Genomic DNA, 23,453 nt, shown 5'->3' with positions numbered 1-23,453 from the left:
GTTCCCCTTTCAACAAAGGGCTGGAGAAATGATAAAACAATAATCCAGCCAAAGAACACAAATAAAAGTAAACAAGAAAAACAAAGAAAGCTTCTATTGAAGATACTGAGGTATTTATTGCTAATATCATGTACCACATACAATTGCAATGCTGCACATTTGTTTTGAGCTTTCAGCATGTGTCAGGAACTCAAGGAATCTTGAAACCATAATCTTGGAACTGCAATCCTATCAGATTATTGCTCATGTAAAAAGATCATATTCTGATAAAGATCAAAATATTGACCCATCTTTTCTCTTTCAAATGCAGAAGGATTTTTTTTATTTCAGTACTATATAGTGGCGATATGATAAACATATATATCACATATAGCTGTTGAGATGTATACTTAATCATAAACAAGTTTTGGTAAAATCCAATGATGAACAGCAATCAACGATTCCTCACTTAACATTGATTCAGTCAACATTTCATTACATTATTACTCATACAATCAGGAACATATGTTCTTTTAATGTTGTGATTTGCTATTATGTTGTTTGCCATTTAACTGGATTGATGAAATCAGCCTCACTCTTCATTTTGAATTCAGTGGTCAGGAATTTTAAAAGTACAATATTTAAGCAGCAGTGAATAACAGATTATGTTATGTTTATTAAGGGGAAGGAACTTTCTCCAAAATAAACCAAGGGATAAATAACAAACAGCAAGTCCAAGAATAAAATTAATCTAAACTGACAACAACCTAAAAACAATTTCAACTCAAAACTGTCTCTCTCCCTCTCTTTCTCTCCCTGCTATTCTCCCCATTCCAATCCCTTTTTCAATCTCTCTCCGTCTGGAAAACTCACTTTCTGCAATCTTTTTTTCCACTCAATTTTATCCTAACATTCTGTCCTGCATTCTGTTCACCAGCCCTGTATTTAATGATTCTACTCTCAGTGTCAATTTATTCATAGAACCATAGGATCCCTACAATACAGGAGACCATTTGTCCCATCGAATCTGCACCGACCACAATCTCACCCATGCTCGAATCCTGTAATCCCACTTATTTACCCTGCTAATCCCCCTGACACTAGAGTCAATTTACCATGGCCAATCAAACTAACACGCACATTGTTGGGCTGTGGGAGGAAACCGGAGCACCCGGAGGAAACCCACACAGACACGGGGAGAATGTGCAAATTTCACACAGACAGTGACCCAAGATGGGAATCGAACCTGGGTCCCTGGCATTGTGAGGCAGCAGTGCTAACCACTGTGCCACCGTGTGAAAGCTGAAACCTCAGTGAATATGTCCAACAGAACCAAACTTCAGTTGGTGCACTCATTCTTATGGGAAAATCAGATATGCTTAATGATGTTTTGCCTGATGCTGCACTTCTCAAGGACACAACTACCACATTACATGAGACCTCAGATAATAATGGCATAGATCCCAAAGTTAATGGGGGCGATTCCCTGAGCCTGCTGCGCTGCTTTTATAGGAGACTCGAGCGGAGGCTGTTGCATGGCTTCCCCGCTGGGCGCCATGACCTCCGTGAGTTTCCAGCAGCCAGACTTCCGGCGCTGTCAACTCCACAACCACTTCTGCAGCGGAGCTGAAAAATTTATTTAAATGCACATTAGAATGTTTTTTTGATATCATTAGCAGGCCTGGGACTGAAATCCCCTGGCCTGCAGCCTCTACCCTGCACTCCGCTAACCAACCACTCCCTACCCACTGCCCCAACCACCAGGAGTGTTTCACTCCAGTAGAGTTTACTATAGCTGACGGCCATCCCGCTGGAATGAAGGGAGGCCATCAACGCCCCAGAGGGTCAGATGCCAGGAGGAGAGAGTGGGTACCCCCTAAGCATTGCAATCTTAGAAAGGCCAGCCTGGGCCCCCTGGCACTGTGTGTCAATGTCCAAGGGACATCTTGGCACTGCCCACTAAGCATTGTGTAAAGAGAAGGGAGCAGGGCCTAATCGGGTAGGGTTTCTGGAGGGCAACTGGTGGGGGTTAGGGGGTTCAGCTGCCACCCTGCATTTAGGTTCAGTGACAGAGGGAGGGAGATTAGCGATCAGGGCTGGCCATCAGCATGGGAGTTGGGGGTCAGGGGAGGGAGAGAGAGAGAGAGAGAGATAGAGACTGCCAGTGGATTAGTGGGGCTGGGGACATCAAGGTGGGCTGAGGGCAGAGGGGTCTGAGGATAGCTCGGGCATATTCAAGGGGCCAGCAATTGGGGTGCGAGGGGGTCAGAAAGCCAGCAATGTGAGGCCGGGGGCTGGCCAGCTGAAAAGAACAGCAGGATTTACTCCAGTTTTTACACAAATTCAACACTTAAGAATTTTCTTTGGGAGAATCGCCCCCAACATCTCCGATTTGATTCACTTGTGTTGAGCGATCTCAGATGAGATGGTAGCTCGAATACTGGCTTTATTTCACACTAAAGGGATCAAGGGGTTTGGAGAGAAAGCGTTAGTGGGATACTGAAAGTGCATAATCAGCCATGATCATATTGAATGATGGAGCAGGCTCGAAGGACCAAATGGCCTACTCCTGCACCAATTTTCTATGTTCTTGTTCTAATAAATAAACTTTAAGTTTAATGACTACTATCCAGCAATCCAGGAAGAGTTTGGGTGTGAGCACTGAGCCTTACAGGCAATGCTCCTGAGCAGAAAAATCCTACCAACACTCAGCACACAGAAAGAATATTTATTTTGGGTGAGGTAATGTAGGGTTGGCAGCCCTGCTCCCGCCTACCCCAACTTGGAATTGTAACTTTGCAGAGTTGGTGTTTTCAGGGGGGACAATACAGAAGGCATACTGCCAATTCAATAATTTTTTTAATAAGGAAAGAATCCTTTATTTCTATAAAACTTTGACTCCAAGTCATCAGTAACTATAAAATTTCCAATATATTAGTCCACACAGCACTAAAATAAAATGCCCAGAAATGAAATTAAACTAACATAACTAAACATTCCTTGCATTTACAAAAGTTACACCTTATAGGTCGTGTAATATTTTGTTACTCGCTAACCAAACCTTATTTCCAGAGGCACTGGTCTTTAAAACACCATCATGCCATTTCTTTGCTTTTTTTGTTTTTTGATTTGTATACAGCACCTGAAATTGAAGAAACAAAATAAAGATTGATTGTGATGGATGTTCCTCATAGCAGTCAAACTATGTAACAGAGGCGTACATTTCACAATTGAAACCAACATGCAAGTCTAAGGCAGTAGTGGGAAGCTTTAGAAGCTAGTCTGTAAAATAAATACTGCAACTGGTTTTTCATCTTACAAGATACTTTCAAAATAAACGTAAAAATGAATTCAACTCATCAAATGAGCAAAAGCAAGTAAAATTAGGTTTACTTACAACAAACTCACGACAAGACATTTTATTTTGTCTTTTCCAATATCCAGGTCAGTTGCAGCACAGTTTAATCATATCTGCTGTAAATGAACAAAACAGGAATATTGTGGGCAAACATACAACAATTATTTTATTAAAGGTTGACTAATGTCAGGTGTAAAACAGACTATTACATGTATGAAATTAACTTTTATGTTTAATAAAAGTAAATACCTGATATGGGACATACTGCAGACTGTGACTTGTAAGTTGATCATTGAAGCTTCAAAAAATCCTTCCAAAATTGCAGTTGAGTGATACGCTAAGGATAAAATGGGAACCACGTGTGGGTGTAGGTTTACTGTTGCAGGGTCAAAAATCCAAGAACTCCCTCCCTGAAATCCCTGTGGAATGCAGCTGTTCAAGAAAGTAGCTCAGCACCACCATCTCAAGGGCAATTAGGAATGGACAATAAATGCTGGTCAATGCAGCGACACTCACACCCCATGAATGAATCAAGAAAATAATGTTTTATAAAGTGCCAAATTCACCTTCTCAGGCATCTGATGCAAAGAGTTTATTGAATTCACCCACAGTCACTTTGACTATGGCATCATCGTAAGAATTCCATTCTGGATCAGACTTAATCAATCCTCAACAACAAATTATCTTCCTTTACATTCATTGAATTAAATATTTTGCATTTGTGAACAATCTGGTGACAGTTTGTGTATTAATGATGCACCTCAATTTAATGAAGAAACTGCACAAAATATCAAGGGGGGAACACACACGTTTCTACTCTTTGCAAAGGGTTTTTTCTTCATAACCATTCACCTATTCCATCTGGCACAAATATAACCCTAAAACGGCTTGTTGAGGGCACATTAAAAGATTGAAAAAAGAATGTTAGACCTCATTATAGTTAGGTCTTAAGGTAACAAAAGCTTAAAGAGCATTTCAGCAGCAGTTGGGCTGAGATAGTGAGACAGGCAATGACCATCTCCAATAAGAGAGAATCTGACCATGACATTACCATCAGAGAATCCCCCACTCATAACCCTGGGAGTTACAAGAAACTGAACTGAGCCAACCATACAAATACTGTGACAAGAGCAGGTCAGAGGCTGCCAATTCTACAATGGGCAACTCACCTCCTGATTTCCAAAAGCCTGTCAGAAGTATGGTGGAACACTCTCCACTTTTCTAGGTGAATGCAATGTGGCTCCAGCACTCTAGAAGCGTGACACCACACAGGACAAAGCAGCCTGCCTGATCAGCCATCTATCACCGACACCCAGTGACAGCAATGTATGCCATGTACAAGATACACTGCAGCAACTCGCAAAGCCTCCTGTGGCAGCACCTTTCAAACGTCTGACATCTACCAACCAGAAGGATAAGAAAAGCAGATGCATGGGAACACCATCATCTGAAAGTTCCCCTCCAAGTCACACACCATCCTGACTTAGAACTAAATCACCAGATCCTCATACTCCATCAAGATCCTGGAGCTCATTGCAGGCATTCCTACAACACATGAGCTCTGTAGCATTTCAAGAGGGTGGCTCAGCACCACCTTCTCAAAGGCAATTGGGGTATAATGCATAGGGAACAATGCTGGCCTTGCCAGCAATGCTGTCATCCCATGGAAGAACATTGCAAAAAATACAGAGGTGATGATGAGGATATGAAGCTGATAACTCATATAGGAGAGAAATGACAAGGGATGGAAAGTTTGGGGAAAGGTCAAGAAGCAGCAGAGTCAGCTGATTGGATAATTTCAATCTTTGTGACAACATGCGTTCCTCGACTACAGGGAATGGCAAGAATTTGTAAAGATTTAATGCCTCAAAATAGGGACTGAAAAATTCATTCTGTGATTTAGTAAAATCTGCATTTTATCTGCAGGTTGTTTGAGTTTAGTTTTTATTTCTGGTGGAGCCTAATCATAATTTGTGGGTTGAAATTAACAGTTTCAAATACCAGAGAATTCACTATCGTAATTTGTATTATTTGATATATGTGTACAAATCATTGGTAAAAGGACAAACTTGAATTTGTGTAATGCCTTGTTATGTCTTCAATAAATTCCAAACACATCATCACTAAAACCACCTACATAAGAATATAAGAAATAGGAGCAGCATTTGCCCCTCAAGCCTGCTTTGCCATTCAATAAGATCGTGACTGATCTGATGAACTTCACTTTGCTATTATTCCTCAAAACCCTTGATTTCCTTGTGGATCATATCCATCCAACTCAGCACTGATTACATTCAATGACCTCTGGTCTTCACTGCTCCCTCGGGTAGGGAACAATGATCTGCTAAGAGAAGAAATTCCTCATCTCTGTCTTAAGTGGAAGGAGCTTTATTTTGAAAGAGTGTGTCCTATTTTCCCCCATGGAGGGGAAACATTCTTTCAACACAAGCACCTTCAGAATTCTATATTTTTAAATAAGATCACCTCTATACTAAAATCCACTAAGATGTATTATGAATTTCTAAAATGTCCTGCCACCACTTCCATAATAATGGATTCAAGCATTTTCCCAATGACAAATGTTAAATTAACTGGCCTATGGTTTCCTGCTCCTTTCTTGAATAGAAATCACCTCCCCAATATCATCTCTGTCGCATCTCACCAGCTGCTTAAAGCCTCATTCATGCCTTAGCTACCTCTAGATTATTCCAATGCATTCAATGGCTGGTCTCCCATATGCCACACTCCATGAACTTGAGGAAATCCAAATCTCTGCAACTCATGTCTTAACACATACCAAGTTCCATTTGCCTCACCCAACTGTGCTTGCTAACCTGTAAATCAAAAACCTGATTTTAAAGTTCTCAATCTGCTTTGAATCGAAAATTACCGCCAGACCTACAAACCTCCAAGATCCCGGCGCACTTCTTATTCTGTCTCATGAGCATCCTCCATGTTAATTGCTCCACCTTTAAAGCCAATTTGAAGATTGCAAGGCCTCACAAAGAATTGTAATGATATAATCTGTTTTTGGTGGTGTTAGTTAGGAGGAAATTTTGCTTGAATGCCTTGGCATCCGTGTACAACTATCCAAACAAACGTGAGGTCTGACAAAACTTGAAACGTTGGCTCTATTCTCTCTTCATGCCGTCAGACCTGCTCAGATGTTCCAGCATTTTCTGTTTTGGTTTCAGATTCCAGCATCTGCAGTAATTTGCTTTGAAACTTGAGGTCTTAATTGAATTACACTATAAAACAATGCCACATCACAGAACTCAAGTTCAAATGGCCACAATAAATTGTTCATCGACCACTGGACTTTATTCTGAAATCAACATTAACAAAGTGAGAATCTCAACCCATGGGGGCATCCCTTGCCTGATGAAACTTAGGCTTCAGACAAGTGATGATAACTCAGTCAGAACACGGTTCAACTGCCCGACGCGATCAAAGACGCGGTAAAATAAAAGAATGTACATTCCAAAATTACCATCTCCAAATCGCTCGCTCTGTCCCCCCACCCCGAAAATATAAGAAATGTAAGCAGGACGATTCGGGAGATTTGAGTCCTCAATTCCTTCAACACAATATCGAATATTCCCGCTGCTGTACGTCATCAGCCCGCGACCAATTACCCAAGCACCAAACATGAAACTCAACTAAAAGTGGTGCAATTGAAAACCCTCTGAGCTTTTCGCAGTTTAATCAAAAGCAGAGACAGCAGCCGAACCCAAAATTGAAACGTTTTAAATAGGCTCACAGTCAAAGGTTGCAGAAGTGGGATCATAAGGTATTTTCCCTCTGTGCGTGTGTCGAGTTGATATGAACCTTGCAGCATATGTTATTTGTCTGATTGGGATGCAGTGTGATCTGTGCTTGGTTTTGATTCTGTGTGTTACTAGTTTGATCTGATACATTGAGGTTTGGAATGTTGTGCAGGTGGTCAGAACGCGGCTTCTTCCGGCCTAGGGGTGCCGCGCTCTCCGGGCCGCGTTCCGATGCAGCTGCAGGAGGGGGAATGGGGTAAGCTGAGCACTGCAGGCGACATTCAGAGACACTTACCTCTGAGTCTAAAGACACAGTGGGTAAGCAATAGTACCTTCGTACTCACCGGGAGGGCATGTATAAACAAATATCCCCCAATATCGTACCTACTTCTGATAACAGCTCCACATGTTTCACTTCCATGAGACTCCGCCGTTAGAATGACTTCAAAACCTTAGCTTTTTTTTGGTTTGCCACTGGATAATGACCTTTTCCTCGCCACTATTCCTTTTTTCACGCCTGTAATTTCAAACGGATTTGTTTTTCAAACGGACAAAACTCTGACGTAGGCGGGAAATGTTATTGTAATAAAGTAACTGCTCAATATCAAAATTAGAATCAACAGTCCACCAAACTGAGATTTTTGCATTGGGGTTTATCTTGGTATCCAACACAAATGGTCTGTCTTCTGGTAGTGTTGATTTGAAGGATAAATGTTGGCCTGATAGGAAGGACATTTTAAACGATGTTGTTATGTCTACCTCTGAGGACAACCTTGGGCCCTTTTTGAGGTTTTTGGTCAAAAAGTGAAATGGGAGAAAGTAGGATTAGGCTATTGTGTCGGATGATCAACTATGATTGTGCTGAATGTTAGAGCAGGCTCGAAGGGCCAAATGGCCTCCTCCTGCACCTATCTTCTATATTTCTATGTAACAGCACTGACAATGTTTTGGCCTAGATTTCTGTGCTGTGACCTCTGGAGTGAATGCTTGAATCCACAAATTCCCAACTTGGAGGTGAGAGGATTACCACTGCACCAAGACTGAGATGGTGTTACTATGGATTGTTAAACCAGTTTACCAGAAAAGGTTAATGACAGGACTAAGAGGAGACAGATTTAAAGCACAGAGCAAATGAACCAGAAGCTCACGTGGGAATATTTTTTGCAAAGTGGATTGTGACCTAGAATATATTGTCAAAGAGGTGGTAGATGAATGGAATCAGTACTTTGCATGGTCTTCACATAGAAGATACAGGCAACACCCCAGAAATTGCTGTAAATCAAATAATGGGTGGGGGAAATCAGGAAAATTATAGTCACCAGGGAACTGGTGAGATAACTGTTGGAACTGCGGGCTGACAAATCCCTGGATCCTCATACACTTCATCCTAAAGTCTTAAAAGAAGTGGTAGTGAGATAGTAGATGCATTAATTTTTATTCTCCAAAATTCCTTGAATTGAGGAACAGCTCCACTAGAATCAAAAATAGCAAACATAGTTCCTTTATTCAAAAAGGGAGAATAACAGAAAGCAAGAAACTGCAGACCTGTCAAATGAAAAATATTCGAAGCAATTATTAAAGTTGTTATAGCAGGGGACCTGGAAAAATTCAGGATAATTAGATAGAGTCAACATAGTTTTGTGAAAGGAAAATCACCTTTAACCAATTTGTTGGGGCTCTTTTGAAGAAGTAGGGTGGTACAGTGGTTAGCACTGCTCCCTCACAGTGTCAGAACCCAGGTTTGATTCTGGCCTTGGGCAACTGTCTATGTGGAATTCCCACATTTGTCCCCATAGTTCCTCTGTGTGCTCCGGTTTCCTTCCGTAGTCCAAAGATGTATAGGTTAAGTGGATTCCCATGGTAAGTGCATGGGGTTACAGGGACAGGATGGGATACTCCTTTGGAGAATCGATGCAGGCTCGGTAGGCCAGGTGGCCTCTTTCTGCACTGTAGGGATTCAATTAAATCAGTGAAGAAGCATATGCTATGGATAAAGGAAAACTAGTGTCTCATCACAAGTTATTGTGAGAAATAAAAGCTCGTGGTGTAGACGATAGCATATTGGCATGGATAGAGGATTGGTGAGCTAACAGAAAGTAGTATGCATAAATGGATCTTTTTCTGGTTGGCAGTATGTAATGAGTGATGTGCCACAGGGATCAATTCTGGGACCTCAACTTTTTACATTTATATAAATGACTTGAATGATGGGACTGAAAATGTGGTTGCTAAATTTGCTGATGACACAAAGGTACGATAGATTAAGGAATCCACAAAGAGATATGGGTTAAGTGAATGGGCAAAGACCTGACAAATGGAATATAATGTGGGAAATTGTCCAAATTTGCAGGAAAAATTAAAAAAGGCACATTATCTAAATGATGAGAGACTGCAGAGCTCTGTGATGCTGAGGAATCTAGTTGTTCTCGTACATGAATCACACAAAGCTAGTGTATAGCAAGTAATTAAGAAAGCTAATGGAGAGTTATCATTACTGCAAGGGAACCTATTACAAAAATACGGAGGTCATGCTTCAGTTGTTCAGAGTATTGGTGAGACCACATCTGGAATACTATGTACAATATTGGTCTCCTTATTTAGGGAAGGATGTAAATGCATTTGAAGCAGTTCAGAGAAGGTTTACTAAACTAATTGCAGAAACGGACGGGTTATCTTATGAAGAAAGGTTGGATGGTTCAGGCTTGTATCTGCTGGAGTTTAGAAGAGTAAGAGATAGAACATAGAACATTACAGCGCAGAACAGGCCCTTCGGCCCACGATGTTGCGCCGACCAGTTACAAAACAATGACCCACTAACCTAAACCAATCCCTTCTCGTCCATAAACCTATCCACGGATCTCTTAAACGCCCCCAAACTAGGCACATTTACAACTGCAGCAGGCAGGGCATTCCAATCCCTCACCACCCTCTGGGTAAAGAACCTACCCCTGACATCCGCCCTATAACTACCACCCCTTAATTTAAAGCCATGCCCCCTCGTGCTAGATTTCTCCATCAGAGGAAAAAGGCTATCACTATCCACCCTATCTAAACCTCTAATCATCTTATATGTTTCAATAAGATCCCCTCTTAGCCGCCTTCTTTCCAGCGAAAACAACCCCAAATCCCTCAGCCTCTCCTCATAGGACCTCCCCTCCATACCAGGCAACATCCTGGTAAACCTCCTCTGCACCCTCTCCAAAGCCTCCACATCCTTCCTATAATGTGGGGACCAGAACTGCACACAGTACTCCAAGTGCGGCTGCACCAGAGTTGTGTACAGTTGCAGCATGACGCTGCGACTCCTAAATTCAATCCCCCTACCAATAAACGCCAAGACACCGTATGCCTTCTTAACAACCTTATCTACTTGACTCCCAACTTTCAGGGATCTATGTACACATACACCTAGATCCCTCTGCTCATCCACACTATTCAAAGTCCTCCCGTTAGCCCTATACTCGACACATCTGTTATTCCTACCAAAGTGAATTACCTCACACTTCTCCGCATTAAACTCCATCCGCCACCTCTCGGCCCAGCTCTGCAACCTGTCTAAGTCTTCCTGCAAACTATGACACCCTTCATCATTATCTACCACACCTCCGACTTTGGTGTCATCAGCAAACTTACTAATCCACCCAACTATACCCTCATCCAGATCATTAATAAATAATAGATAATTTGATTAATAACGATAAGATCCTGAGTGGTCTTGATAGGGCCGACGTGGAGAGAATGTTTCCTCCTGAGGGAGAATCTAGTACTCGAGGCCATTGTTTGAAAATGAGCAGTTACCCATTTACACTAGCAGTGAGGCGAAATGTTTTCTTTTAGAGGTTCGTGAGACATTGGAACTCTGTTCCTGAAAAAGTGGTAGAAGCAGCGTCTTTGAATATTGTTAAGGCAAAGGTGGATAGATATTTGATAAGCAACGGGGGGTGAAACGTTATCTAGGATAGATATGATGCAGGTTTGAGGTTTCTATCAGATCAGCCATGATCCTATTAAATGACAGGCCAGCTCAAAGGGCTAAGCATATTATCTAATTGGTGAGGTATTGCAGACCTCTGAGATGGAAAGGTTTTTGGGTGAACTTGTGCATGAATCACAAAATGTTAGTATGCAGGTAAGGAGAAGTAATTAAGAAAGCTAATAGAATTTTTTTTATTGTAAGGTGAATTGAATACAAAAGTGGAGAAGTTATGCTTCACTTATATAGGTTAGGTGTGTATGCTGGAATTTAGATGATGAAGAAGCAACTTTTTTTTAATGATACCTACAGTACAAAAGGAGGCCATTTGGCCCATTGAGTCTACACCAACCATAATCAAACCCAGGCCCTATTCCCATAACCCCATGCATTTACCCTGCTAATTCCCCATGCGTTAAGGTCAATTTAACATGGCCAATCAACCTAACCTACACATCTTTGGAGTCTCGGAGGAAACCCATGTAGACACGGGGAGAATGTGCAAACTCCACACAGAGAGTGGCCCAAGGCCAGAATTGAATCTGGGACCCTGGCACTGAGGCAGCAGTGCTAACAACTGTGCTGACTTGATTGAAACATATCCTGAGGGGTCTTGGCAGGGTGAATGTGGAAAGGAGAATCTAGATCTAGGGATCGTTGATTAAAAGTAAGTGTTTTCCTATTTAGGACAGAGATGATGGAAATTTATTTCTGAGGATTGAGAGTTTATGGAACTCGGGGTTGGGTGAAAATATGGGCTTGAGGTTACAATCAGGTCAGCCACGCTCTTATTGAATGGTTGACTCCTCTAATTCATATGTAGATTCGATTGATTTGGTGAATACTCAAACTGGAAAACACTGACAGGGTTGTGGGTAAAGAGCAGGGAGTGAGATTGGATAGCTATTTTGGAAGCACAGTGGGTTGAATGACCTACTGTGCTGCATCCTTCAAGGAGTTCTGGTAGAAGATGTAAACTAGGGGCAGCACGGTGGCACATTGGTTAGCACCACTGTCTCATAGTGCCAGGGCCCCAGGTTCAATTCCCGGCTTGGGTCTCTACGGAGTCTGCATGTTCTCCCCTCGTCTGTGTGGGTTTCCTCCCGCAGTCCAAAAGACATGTTGGTTAGGAGCATTGGCCATGCTAAATTCTCAGTGTACCTAAACAGGCACCAGAGTGTGGCTAGTAGGGGATTTTCACAATAACTTCATTGCAGTGTTAATGTATACCTACTTGTGAGTAATGAATAAACCTTAACTTTGAAGAATTGTTTTCAAGGTGGTGCAATTTTCTATGTTGTAAATCACAGTAAGAAAGGGTGGCACAGTGGTTAGCTTTGTTGTCTATCAGCATCAGGGACCCAGGTTTGATTCTGGCCTCAGGTCACTGTCTGTGTGGCATTTACACATTCTCCCTGTCTGTGTAGGTTTTGTCTGGGTGCTTCGGTTTCTTCCCTCAGTTCAAAGATGTGTGGATTAGGTTGATTGCCCATGCTAAATTCCACCTCAATGCCTAGGGGACAAGCTAGGGTAAATAGGGATTACAGGCCTAGGGCCTGAGTGGATTTGTGATCAGTGCAGCCTTGACATAATTAATATCTAATCTGCTTGTTATTGAATCTCTTTGCAACCAGCCAGAAATGAGGGGAAGGAAGAGGTTGGCCAAAAGAGTCGTGGGGCAGGAAAAAGAAAGTCGGTTAGCAAAAAATTGCTGAACACAATGTAACTGTGGACCTCGATGTATATGATAGTGAAGCCATATTAGTAACTAGCTATTTATCTGAAGGAGCAGAAATATTTTCTTTGCTGGAGTGGAAAACTTGAATTGTTAATTTTTCTAGTATGTTTTTTAAATTGAAAACATAGATTTTTTCCATTTCCCTTGGTCTATCAATATAACTCTTTATGTTTACAAGTCAGTATGTTTCCTGGTTTCTAGTAATGTTCACGTTCCAGTTACACAGGACAAGTCACACATCAACTCTTGCTCCTAATGGACAAAGTCTCTCAAGCCCATTTTCTTTCTTTCTTTTCCACTAATTTCAATTGAAAAGAAACTTGGGCCAAGGCCTGAACATAGGAACAGATGTACACCATTCAATCCCTCAGACCTAATCCATATTTACTTTGTTTGATTGATCTGATTCCTGAACCCATCTACTTGCCCAATTCTCTAATGCTTAATACCATGACCTAACAAAAATCTATCAACCTCAATTGTGTACAGCATTAGTCTCCTTATTTAAGGAGACATGTAAATGGATTAGAAGCAGTTCAGAGAAGGTTTACTAGACTAATGCCAAGAATGGGCAGGTTATCTTATGAGAAAAGGTTGGAGATGCTCCAGAGTTTAGAAGAGTAAGAGGCGACTTGATCAAATCCTTTAAGATCCTGAGGGGTATTGACAGGGTGAATGTGGAGAGGATGTTTCTTGTCAGAGAATCTAGAACTAGGGGTCACTGCTAAAAAATAAGAGGTCACTCATTTAAGACAGAGCTGAGGAGAATTTTTTTGATGTGGATGTGCCGGCGTTGGACTGGGGTAAACACAGTAAAAAGTCTGACAACACCAGGTTTTAGTCCAACCGATTTATTTGATAGTAAACTCACAAGCTTTCGAGGGGACTGCCTCTTCGTCAGGTGAATGGAGAGTTCTGGCCTCGGACAGAGCATATAAAGCACAGACAGTTTAGAGATTAATGGTTAGAATGCGAATCTTTACACCTAACCTGCTGTTCAAGTCTTAAAGTGGCCGACAATGTGTGTGGAAGGAGCACTGATCACAGGTTAAAGAGATGTGTATTGTCTCCAGACAGCTCAGTGAGTGAGGTTTTGCAAACCCAGGCAAGTCACGGGGGTTACAGATAGTGCGACATGAACCCAGGATCCCTGTTGAGACCGTCCTCGTGTGTGGAACTTGGCTATCACACTTTAAGACTTGAACAGCAGGTTAGGTGTAGAGATTCACATTCTAATCAGTAATCTCTAAACTGCCTGTGCTTTATATGCACTGTCCGAGGTCAGAACTCTCCATTCACCTGACGAAGAGGCAGTCCCCTCGAAAGCTTGTGAGTTTACTATCAAATAAATAGGTTGGACTAAAACCTGGTGTTGTCAGACTTTTTACCAAGAATTTTTTTCTCAAGGTAGCGAGTTTTTGGTACTTCTTTCCACAAAAGAATCTTTTTAATATATTTAAGGCAGAGCTAGCTAGATTCTTGATTAGCAAGGGGGAAAGGCAGGCAAGAATGTGGGGTTGAGGTTCCAATCAAATCAAAAATGGCAGAGCAGGCTCAAGGGGCTGGTCCTAATTGATCTGTCCAGTTTTGAAAATGTTAATAGACTTATTCTCCTGAGGGACAGTGTTCCATATTTTCACTACATGCAAAAGTATTCCTGAATGGCCAACTCTAATTTTAATGTCATGTGCATTATCTTGAACACTCCAACTCCATCTACCCTGTCAAATCCTTGAATCATCTTAAATGTTTCAATTAGATCACCCCTTAATCTGAATTAAAGGGAATACAGGCCCAGTCTTTTAGCCCTGGTACCATTCTGGTGAATTTGCATTGTACCTGGTTCAAAGTCAATAAATCCTTCCTAAGGTGTGGTCTCCACAACTGAGTGCAGTACTCAATAGAGCTCTATACATCTGTAAATAGCTTGGGGTATTCCACTGCCTGCTTTGCAGTTCTGCCCAATACTAATTTATATCCCTTTCAAGTGACATATCTGTAAAGCTGGTTCCCTTGACAACCTGGTATGTGGAATTTGGTACGGTGCAGAGACATATGAGCTGGAAGGTCAGTCTGTACTGAATTAAATGATCTTAGCTGAAGCATCAGTGATTGCCTGAAAGCTAACAGTTTTTTTTAAAAAAATACATTCCTAGCATTCTGGTTTCATAGTTAATTTTAATGTAATAAACTTAACATCCCACCCCTCCCCCCCATCCAAGATTTTTCTCTTGCCAATAGTTTGCTGTCTTGCTAAATATGGGAGAGACTGAGAAAGCAATGAGCGAAACGCCACGTACTGAATCCAGCATGCAGAAGAAGGAAAAGGAGAAAAAGAAAAGGTCACGAGTCAACAAGGTGCTTTCAGAAATTAAAAAGCAGGTTGAGTTTTGGTTTGGTGATGTGAACCTCCACAAAGACCGCTTCCTTCAGGAACAGATTCAGAAATCCAGGGATGGATGTAAGTAATATACTTCTCAGTGACCACTGGTTTAAATGTATGAATCTTTAATTGTGTCAATGCTCCATCTCATCATTTTTCCAACTCTGCAGATGTTGACATTTCTGTGCTGACGGCATTCAACAAAATGAAAAAACTTACTACAGATGTAAAATTAATAGCAAGGGCACTGAAGAACTCTGATGTCATTGAGGTGAGTTTGAATATTTTCATTTACATATTATGATTAAAGGTTAACTCCAACCTGATGTCACCTGTACAAGTTATGCATCACTTTGAAATTTTCACCGGGGGGGGGGGGGGGAGAAAAAGTAGCTTAAGGTGCATTTGAGGGGACTGTGTCAGAAAGGGAGAGAGATCAAGAAAGAAAGCATGGTGGAATAGATTTTGAGACAATAGGGAGGGGTTATAGATTAGAGCAACAGAGATAGAATAAGAAAGGTGTCTGGGGATTTATAGCCCAAAAAATAGAATTTTAAATTTGGTATTTTGAAGGATAGAAAGCCAGTGGTAAGTGAGGACAGATTAATGGACATTTTGTAGTAAGGTATGGGGGGAATATTGTTTAAATGTCTAGTCTTTCTTCAAATATTGCATGGGATTTTTTTTAACATCCACCTTCATTTTAACATGTTCATTAGAATCATAGAATCCCTACAGAGCAGAAGGAGGCCATTCAGCCCATCGAGTCTGCATCGACCACAATCCCAACCAGGCCCAATTCCCATAACCCCTCATATTTGCCCTGCTAATCCCCCTGACACTAGAGTTAATTTAGCATGGCCAAAAACCTAACCCGCACATCTTTGGATTGTGGGAGGACTCTGGAACATCCGGAGGAATGATGTGGGTATGCCGGCGTTGGACTGGCGTAAACACAGTAAAAAGTCTGACAACACCAGGTTTTAGTCCAACCTATTTATTTGATAATATACTCACAAGCTTTCGAGGGACACCCTCTTCGTCAGGTGAATGGAGAGTTCTGGCCTCAGACAGAGCATATAAAGCACAGACAGTTTAGAGATTACTGATTAGAATGCGAATCTTTACACCTAACCTGCTGTTCAAGACCTGAAGTGGCTGATAATGTGAGTGGAAGGAGCACTGATCACAGTTTAAAGAGATGTGTATTGTCTCCAGACAGTACAGTAAGTGAGGTTTTGCAAACCCAGGCAAGTCACGGGGGTTACAGATAGTGCGACATGAACCCAAGATCCCTGTTGAGACCGTCCTCAAGTGTGCGGAACTTGGCTATCAGTCTCTGTTCAGCGACTCTGCGCTGTCGTGTGTCATGAAGGCCGCCTTGGAGAATGCTTACCCGAAGGTCAGAGGCTGAATGCCCGTGACCACTGAAGTGTTCGCCAACAGGAAGGGAACAGTCTTGCCTGGTGACTGTCGAGCGATGTTCATTCATCCGTTGTCGTAGCGTCTGCATGGTCTCCCCAATGTACCATGCTTCGGGACATCCTTTCTTGCAACGTATCAGGTAGACAATGTTGGCCGAGTTGCAAGAGTATTTACCATGTACCTGGTGGACGGTATTCTCACGTGTGATGATGGTATCCATGTCGATGATCCGGCATGTCTTGCAGAGGTTGCTGTGGCAGGGTTGTGTGGTATTGTGGTCACTGTTCTCCTGAGGAAGCCCATGCAGACATGGGGAAAATGTGCAAACTCCACATAGAGAGGGTCCAAAGGCCAGAATTGAACCCAGTTCCCTGGCACTGTGAGGCAGCAGTGCTAACCACTGTGCCACCGTTCCCGCAGTTTTGACAGTGAAGGACTTCCTCGCTGTTGCATTAAAGTGTTAACCTATATCAAGTACTCAAATAGACCTTATGATGAAGCATTAGAAAGATGAATTACGCTGAAAGACAAATAGCTTAGAGCAAAGGAAAGCTCAGAAATCCGAATAATCACTCAAGGGGCAAACTTGAAGCAGTTAGAGTTCCATTTTTTTTAAAGAAAGGCTCAGTGTGATAAATTAAATTGTTGAGCTAGAGACACAAGTCATCGCATTGAATTATGATTTGTAACAATAACAAAACCTTGGTTCAAAGATGTCAGGGATTGAGGAGTTAATATTCCTGGCTTCAGTGTATTCAAGAAAGAAAGCTGGGTATGTGGCAGTGTTAATCAAAGAAACTGTTGCTTTACTGCAGAAGGATAAGGTAGTTGAGGGGTCAAAGACCGAGTCTATTTCCTTCGAATTAAGGAACATTAGAGAAGTTGTTGTGTTGCTCGATGTATGCTACATGCCAAAAATTAGCAGGACAGAGAAATGGATGCAAATTACAGAATGATGCTACAAATCTAGAATTGTAGAACATAGCATAGGTCTTTCAACAATTTTCAACATTTCAATCATCCAACGCAATAGCCTGATCCTGCTTTTCCCCTATATCCTTTGATCTCTTTCACCCCAAGAGTAATATCTAATACTTTCTTGAAAACATATCTTTCGGCCTCAACTGCACTCTATGATAGCGAATTCCACAGGCTTATCACTAAAGATAGTGATAAGTGATAGTGAGGTGAAGGAATTTCTCCTCATCAGTCCTAGAATGTTTATCCGTACCCTTAGATGATGACCTCTGGTTCTGGATACCCCTGCCATCTGGAATATCCTGTATCTAGTCCTATTAGAATTTTATAGGTTTCTATGAGATTTCCCCCTCATTCCTCTGAACTCCAGAAAATATAATCCTAACCGGCTCCATCTCTGCTCGTATGTAAGTACTGCCATCCCAGGAATCAGGCTGGTGAATCTTCGCTGCACTCCTTCTATAGCAAGAACATCCTTCCCCAGATAAGGACACCAAACTGCACATACTGTTCCAGGTATGACCTCAGCAAGGCTTTATAATTGCAGCAAGACATCCCTGCTCCTGTACTCAAGTCCTCTTGCTATGAAGGCCAACATGCCATTTGCTGCTTTCACCATCTAGTTCATCTGCATGCATGCTTTTACTGACTTGTGTGTGAAGAACCCTCATTGCACATTCCCTTCTAATTTATAGTCATTCAGGTAGTAATCACCTTTTCTGTTTTTGATACCAAATTGGGTAATCTCACATTTATCCACATTTTTTATCTGCCATATATTTGCCCAATCACTCATCCTGTCCAAATCACACTAAATCATCTCTGCAGTCTCCTCACAGCTCACCCAATTTTGTGTCATCTGTAAATCTGAATGTATTGCATTTACTCCCTTCCTCTAAATCATTGATATATATTGTGAGTAGTGCGGGTCTTGGCATCGAACCCTGCAGTACACCACTAGTCATTGCCTGCCATTTGGAAAAAGACCTGTTCATTCATACTCTTTTTCATTCCTGTCTGCCAACTGTCTTCTATCTATCTCAATACACTGCTCCTAGCCCCATGTACTTTGATTTTACTTGCTAGCCTCTTACGTGGTACTTTGTTGAAAACCTTTTGAAAGTCAAATAAACCACATCCACTGGCTCCCCCTCATGAACTCTACTAGGTGTATCTTCAAAGAATTTCAGTCGATTTGTCAAGCATGATTTCCCTTTTGTAGATCCATGCTTACTCTGTCCGATGCTACCACTGTTTTCCGAGTGTTCTCCTGTAAATAATGAACACTAACGTTTTCTCCACTGCCAATATCAAACTGGTCTATAATTCCCTGTTTTCTCTCTCCCTCCCTTTTTAAATAGTGGGGTTGTATTAGTTATCCTCCAATCTATGGGAACGATCCTAGAGTCTATAGAGTTTTGGAAGATGTCCACTAATGCATCCACTATTTCTAGGACCACTTCCTTAAGTACTCTGGGATATAGATCATCAGGTCTTAGGGATTTATCAGCCTTCAATTTTCCCAACATCCTTTCTCTACAAACAATGATTTCCTTCAGTTTCTCCCTCTCACTAAACCCTGTGTTCCCTAACATTTCTGAATGTTAGTTATGTCCTCCTTTGTGAAGACAAAATCAAGGTATGCATTTAGTTGTTCATGATGTGGATGTGCCGGCGTTAGACTGGGGTAAACACAGTAAAAAGTCTGACAACAAAATCTGGTGTTGTCAGACTTTTTACTTTAGTTGTTCAGCCACTTCTTTGTTCCTGATTATAAACTCCCCTATTTCTCACTGTAAGGGATCTACATTTGTCATCATTAATCTTTTTTTTCTGAATTCCACTGTCATAACAGTGGGCTTAATAATCTCCTAAAGGGAAAAGAGTTACAGAAATTCCTGAAATGTTTACCAGGGAACTTTCTTAGTGTGATTCTCCATCAACAAGAAAGGAAACAGTGCTTGACTTGGTTTGGGGACAGAAAGTGGAACATATTCCCTTGGAAGCAGATTAAGGGAACAGTGAGCATAATATCACCAGGTTTGAAAATAGAGGAATTGTACAAGGAGTAATTAAGTGTAAAAATAGGTATCAAAGGAATCTCCAACAGATCCTCAGCATAATGTGTTTTGCAGAATGAAAATTAATTTTCCAGAGAGCTAAATTCACACTTTGCATCAAACTTGACTAGAAGAGGATGCTGTCAATGTAGCAGTAAACGCTGAGGTCGTGGTGATATTGGGGAAGATGGAGATACTTAAAAGTCAAAAATTTTAAGCATGGCATCACTATATCCTGAGGTGTTTAGCCAATAACGAACTTTTGAGATTAACAACACATCATTTGTTCTTCAATATTTAAGTGTTACTGAAATCGAGAGAATTGGATTTGAGTTCAGGAGCATTTAGCAATGTGAGTGAGAGAAACTGTCAGCTAAGATACGTCATTTATCTGGGTGCTTATCATTTGGGGGTCTGGAGCTGAAGGTCAGTGTCCAAAATTACTGCTGTGACTGGAATGTACGGGCCTATCTCATTATGCAATATAAATTATTTTTAAAAAGACCATGGTCACCGGCAGCTCAGTTTGACTACTCAACTGAAACATTTTAGAACTCAAATAAATTCTCAACATGCAGAATCCAGATCAGAACCTTCTCTTTGTGCCTACAGCCTTGATTTATAGAGCCAACTTTAAAGTGCATCTATTTTCAAATTTTTCAGGATATTTCTACAAAGTATCCAAACCCTCATGCAATTAGAAAACCAAGTGTTTTGGCTCAATCAGTGGCATTGTTGCCTTAAAACACACAAGCCCACTAATATGATTCAACACAGGAGAAGGTAATTTGGCCCATGTATTGTCTCCTGGGTATAGCAATCCAATTAACTTCTCTCTAAAGTCCTGAAGATATTTTCCCTTCAAGTATGTACCAAATTGCCTTTTGCAAGTTGCAACTGAATACGCTCACTGCTTGCATATTGTGTTTCTGTCAAATACTTTAAATCTGCATTTTCGCAACCACTGGGATGTTTCTCTTTATTTGCTTTATCACAACCATCCATTACTTTCATTTAGCAGTCTGCACTTTTACAAAAGCCGATTTACCTTCCCCCAGGTTATTGTTCCTTAAATTTTCTTCTCTGCCAATAGTGGGCAAACTAGCTTGTCACGGACTTCCCCCATTATTAGGACGTAAAACTTGCAACCTCCAATCCCCTTTTGGAATTGGAAGATTGTGGCCAGAGCCTCCAGAATTTTCACTTTTTTTTTCTCCATGACCTAGAATGCATTTCGAGGGATCTCGTGTTTTTTTTCTTAACCTTAAATCGTGATTGCTAATCGGGACAAAAAAATGAAGGTGATTTCTTGCCAACAAGGGATGAACTACTCAGATGGCAATTTCAAGTCGCAAATTGCAACTTGATAATTCAATTTGTAATGAACAATGGCAAATTATGTATGTATGAGTTTTATATTTCAGTACTCAGTGTTATAGTAATGTGTCCCCTTTTAATCATGCTTTTAAGTAAAATGTTTTTAAATATTGCCTTCAGCTAAACGTCGAAGGAACAAAATTAAGGCGGCGTATGGCCTTGGGAGTTCAGCCACAAGATGTTGATGACCGTACAGTTTACGTGGTAAGTATGAGGGACACGAAAATTTTTCTAATTTGTTCTCAATTAGAAAACTTTGCCAAAATATTTCCTGTTGGAATCATTTTATGGAATATATTTTATATATAAATATATAAGTCTCCTTGGATAGTTGGATTTGACAATTTTGGAATGAGCAAGAGAGAATTGAGTTATTATCAGGTACCCACAATCACTGGCGCAAGTTTCCACCAGAAATAATAGAAGCTAATGAATACGCCACCACCATGTGGCTGATGGTATTGCGGGGTTACAGTAATGGTTGTTGTACATTATTGCTACCCAGTACTGATTGCCTTTTAAACCCCATTTCAAAGAATGGAATCAATCATGAGACACTTCACAGTGGCAGTCCCTTGTACTCCAACAGGAGGCCAGCTACACTTTACCTCAACATTAGGGCAGCACAGTGGTTAGCACTGTTGCCTCAGAGCGCCAGGGACCCAGGGGGTTCAATTTCAGCCTTGCTTGGCTGTGTGGAGATTGCACATGCACATTCTCCCCATGTCTGCATTGGGTTTCCTCAGGTGCTCCCATTTCTTCCCACAGCCCAAAATTGTGCAGCTGAAGTGGATTGGCCATGCTAAATTGCTCCTCTTGTGTCCCAAAATGTGCACATTAGTAGGGTAAACACAGGGATGGGCCTGGTAGGGTAAACACAGGGATGGGCCTGGATAAAATGCCCAGTCAGTGCTGACCAAATTGACCAAATGACCTCCTCTGCATTGCAGTAATTCTAGTGATTGTATGAATTACCAGCAATGATTGAAAATCCTACCTGTCAGTCCAGGAACAAAACATGATCTTAAATGCAGGTTTTCATATTCTGCATGCTTAAAAAATTCCTGGTCAGTGCAGGCTTTAATGTTCTGCATGTTTAAACCTCCCAGTCAGTAAATAGAGGAAATGAACTCAAATGGGTCATTGGCATATTCCACAATACTATTATGTCCTTGTAAAATGGAAGGATTAAAAATTGCTAAAAGGAAATTATTCCGGTGATTTAAATTTATATTTCAGTGATCTTGCGCTGAGGGTTTGGCAGCTGCCAAGTTTGAAGGTTCATGCCTGCTAATACAGCACTCCGTCAACACTGACTAGGACAGAATCATAAATGTTTTTTGTCCATCTGCTTTTTAGGAGTTGTTGCCCAGAAATGTTTCGCATAGTTGGATAGACAGAGTGTTCAGTAAATGTGGAAACGTCGTCTACGTCAGCATTCCACGTTACAAAACAACTGGTGACCCAAAAGGATTTGCCTTTGTGGAATTTGAAACTGCATCAGGAGCCCAAAAGGCCTTAGAGGTAAGGATAAGACAATGTGGATTTTTTTAGGAGCCCAAAAGGCCTTAGAGGTAAGAATAAGACAATGTGGATTTTTTTTCAGATGTTAAAATTGCACACCACCCCACTACACACCATTAATTTGCACATCACCCCACCTCACACCCACTCTTAGACCAAGAAATCATCCCAAGATACCAACCCTGAAGAAGCAAGCATCCCAAAATACAAGTGGCGGGGATTGTAAATATGCGGTGGGGAGAAGGTAAATAGAAGTGGTGGGGAGCCAATTGCACACTACCCCACCACACACCCACTTAGATGAAGAAACCATCCCAAGGTACCAACTAAGAAGCAAGCATCCCAAAATACAACTTACTGTGTGTACGGGGAGCCCCTTTGATGCATTTTTGATGCTTAGTTCTGACATGTTGTGATGGAGGCTGGTTAATCTACAATTAGGTAAGATTTGTTTGGGCAACGTAATGCCAAATTTCATGAGCATCCTCACATGCAGCATGTCCAATCACTACCCCCAATCCTTTTTTACCTAGGTACAACTTGGGATTAGGCACTATCTGATGACCTTTCAGCAATTTTAAAGACACGAGTTAAGGAGAACAAAGTAACAGAAAGTTTTTATTATTATATAGAAGTTTGTACACTGCTGGAAGTTCAATTATATCCAATTCATCTTTCTTTCCCCCTTCTCCAAGCTGCTAAATAATCCCCCAGAAGATGCACCACGAAAACCTGGAGTTTTCCCCAAAACCGTAAAGAACAAACCAGTTCCAGTGTTGAATACCAGCGACTGCAATGTTGGTATGTAACACTATTTTAGTAACTTGGTGATTTGTTAATACAAGCTATTGGAATACTTGTAATAAATCCAGTGTAATAATTTGCACATAA

The 23,453-nt window shown here is 41.3% G+C and overlaps 2 protein-coding genes across 5 annotated transcripts in view; one reads left to right on the top strand and one right to left on the bottom strand.

Moving 5' to 3' along the window:
* Positions 1-3,438, bottom strand: part of LOC145350180 (5'-3' DNA helicase ZGRF1-like) — a 94,835-nt gene extending 91,397 nt beyond the window's left edge. Inside the window, exons 1-2 of the mRNA XM_080199230.1 lie at positions 3,377-3,438; positions 3,041-3,121 (exon numbers count right to left, since the gene is read on the bottom strand). Of these exons, the coding sequence (XP_080055356.1) occupies positions 3,041-3,121; positions 3,377-3,397 (102 nt within the window). The 5' untranslated portion in view covers positions 3,398-3,438. The remainder of the gene's footprint in view (positions 1-3,040; positions 3,122-3,376) is intronic.
* A 3,533-nt stretch (positions 3,439-6,971) lies between these two features.
* The window catches only part of larp7 (La ribonucleoprotein 7, transcriptional regulator), a 43,963-nt gene continuing 27,481 nt past the window's right edge, over positions 6,972-23,453 (top strand). The window contains exons 1-7 of one of the 4 annotated variants that reach the window (XM_080191787.1): positions 6,972-7,127; positions 8,061-8,118; positions 15,057-15,276; positions 15,369-15,469; positions 21,159-21,242; positions 22,398-22,562; positions 23,258-23,363. In XM_080191787.1, the coding sequence (XP_080047913.1) occupies positions 15,075-15,276; positions 15,369-15,469; positions 21,159-21,242; positions 22,398-22,562; positions 23,258-23,363 (658 nt within the window). In that variant the 5' untranslated portion in view covers positions 6,972-7,127; positions 8,061-8,118; positions 15,057-15,074. Of the gene's footprint in view, positions 7,128-8,060; positions 8,119-15,037; positions 15,277-15,368; positions 15,470-21,158; positions 21,243-22,397; positions 22,563-23,257; positions 23,364-23,453 lie in introns of all 4 variants that reach the window. The other 3 variants (XM_080191781.1, XM_080191765.1, XM_080191772.1) reach the window with 3 other exon arrangements.

This window comes from Carcharhinus amblyrhynchos, chromosome 1 (assembly GCF_965287045.1).
Source record: "Carcharhinus amblyrhynchos chromosome 1, sCarAmb.v2.hapA, whole genome shotgun sequence".
In the NCBI taxonomy this organism is placed as follows: Eukaryota; Metazoa; Chordata; class Chondrichthyes; order Carcharhiniformes; family Carcharhinidae; genus Carcharhinus; species Carcharhinus amblyrhynchos.
This window is presented reverse-complemented; position numbering and strand designations above follow the sequence as displayed.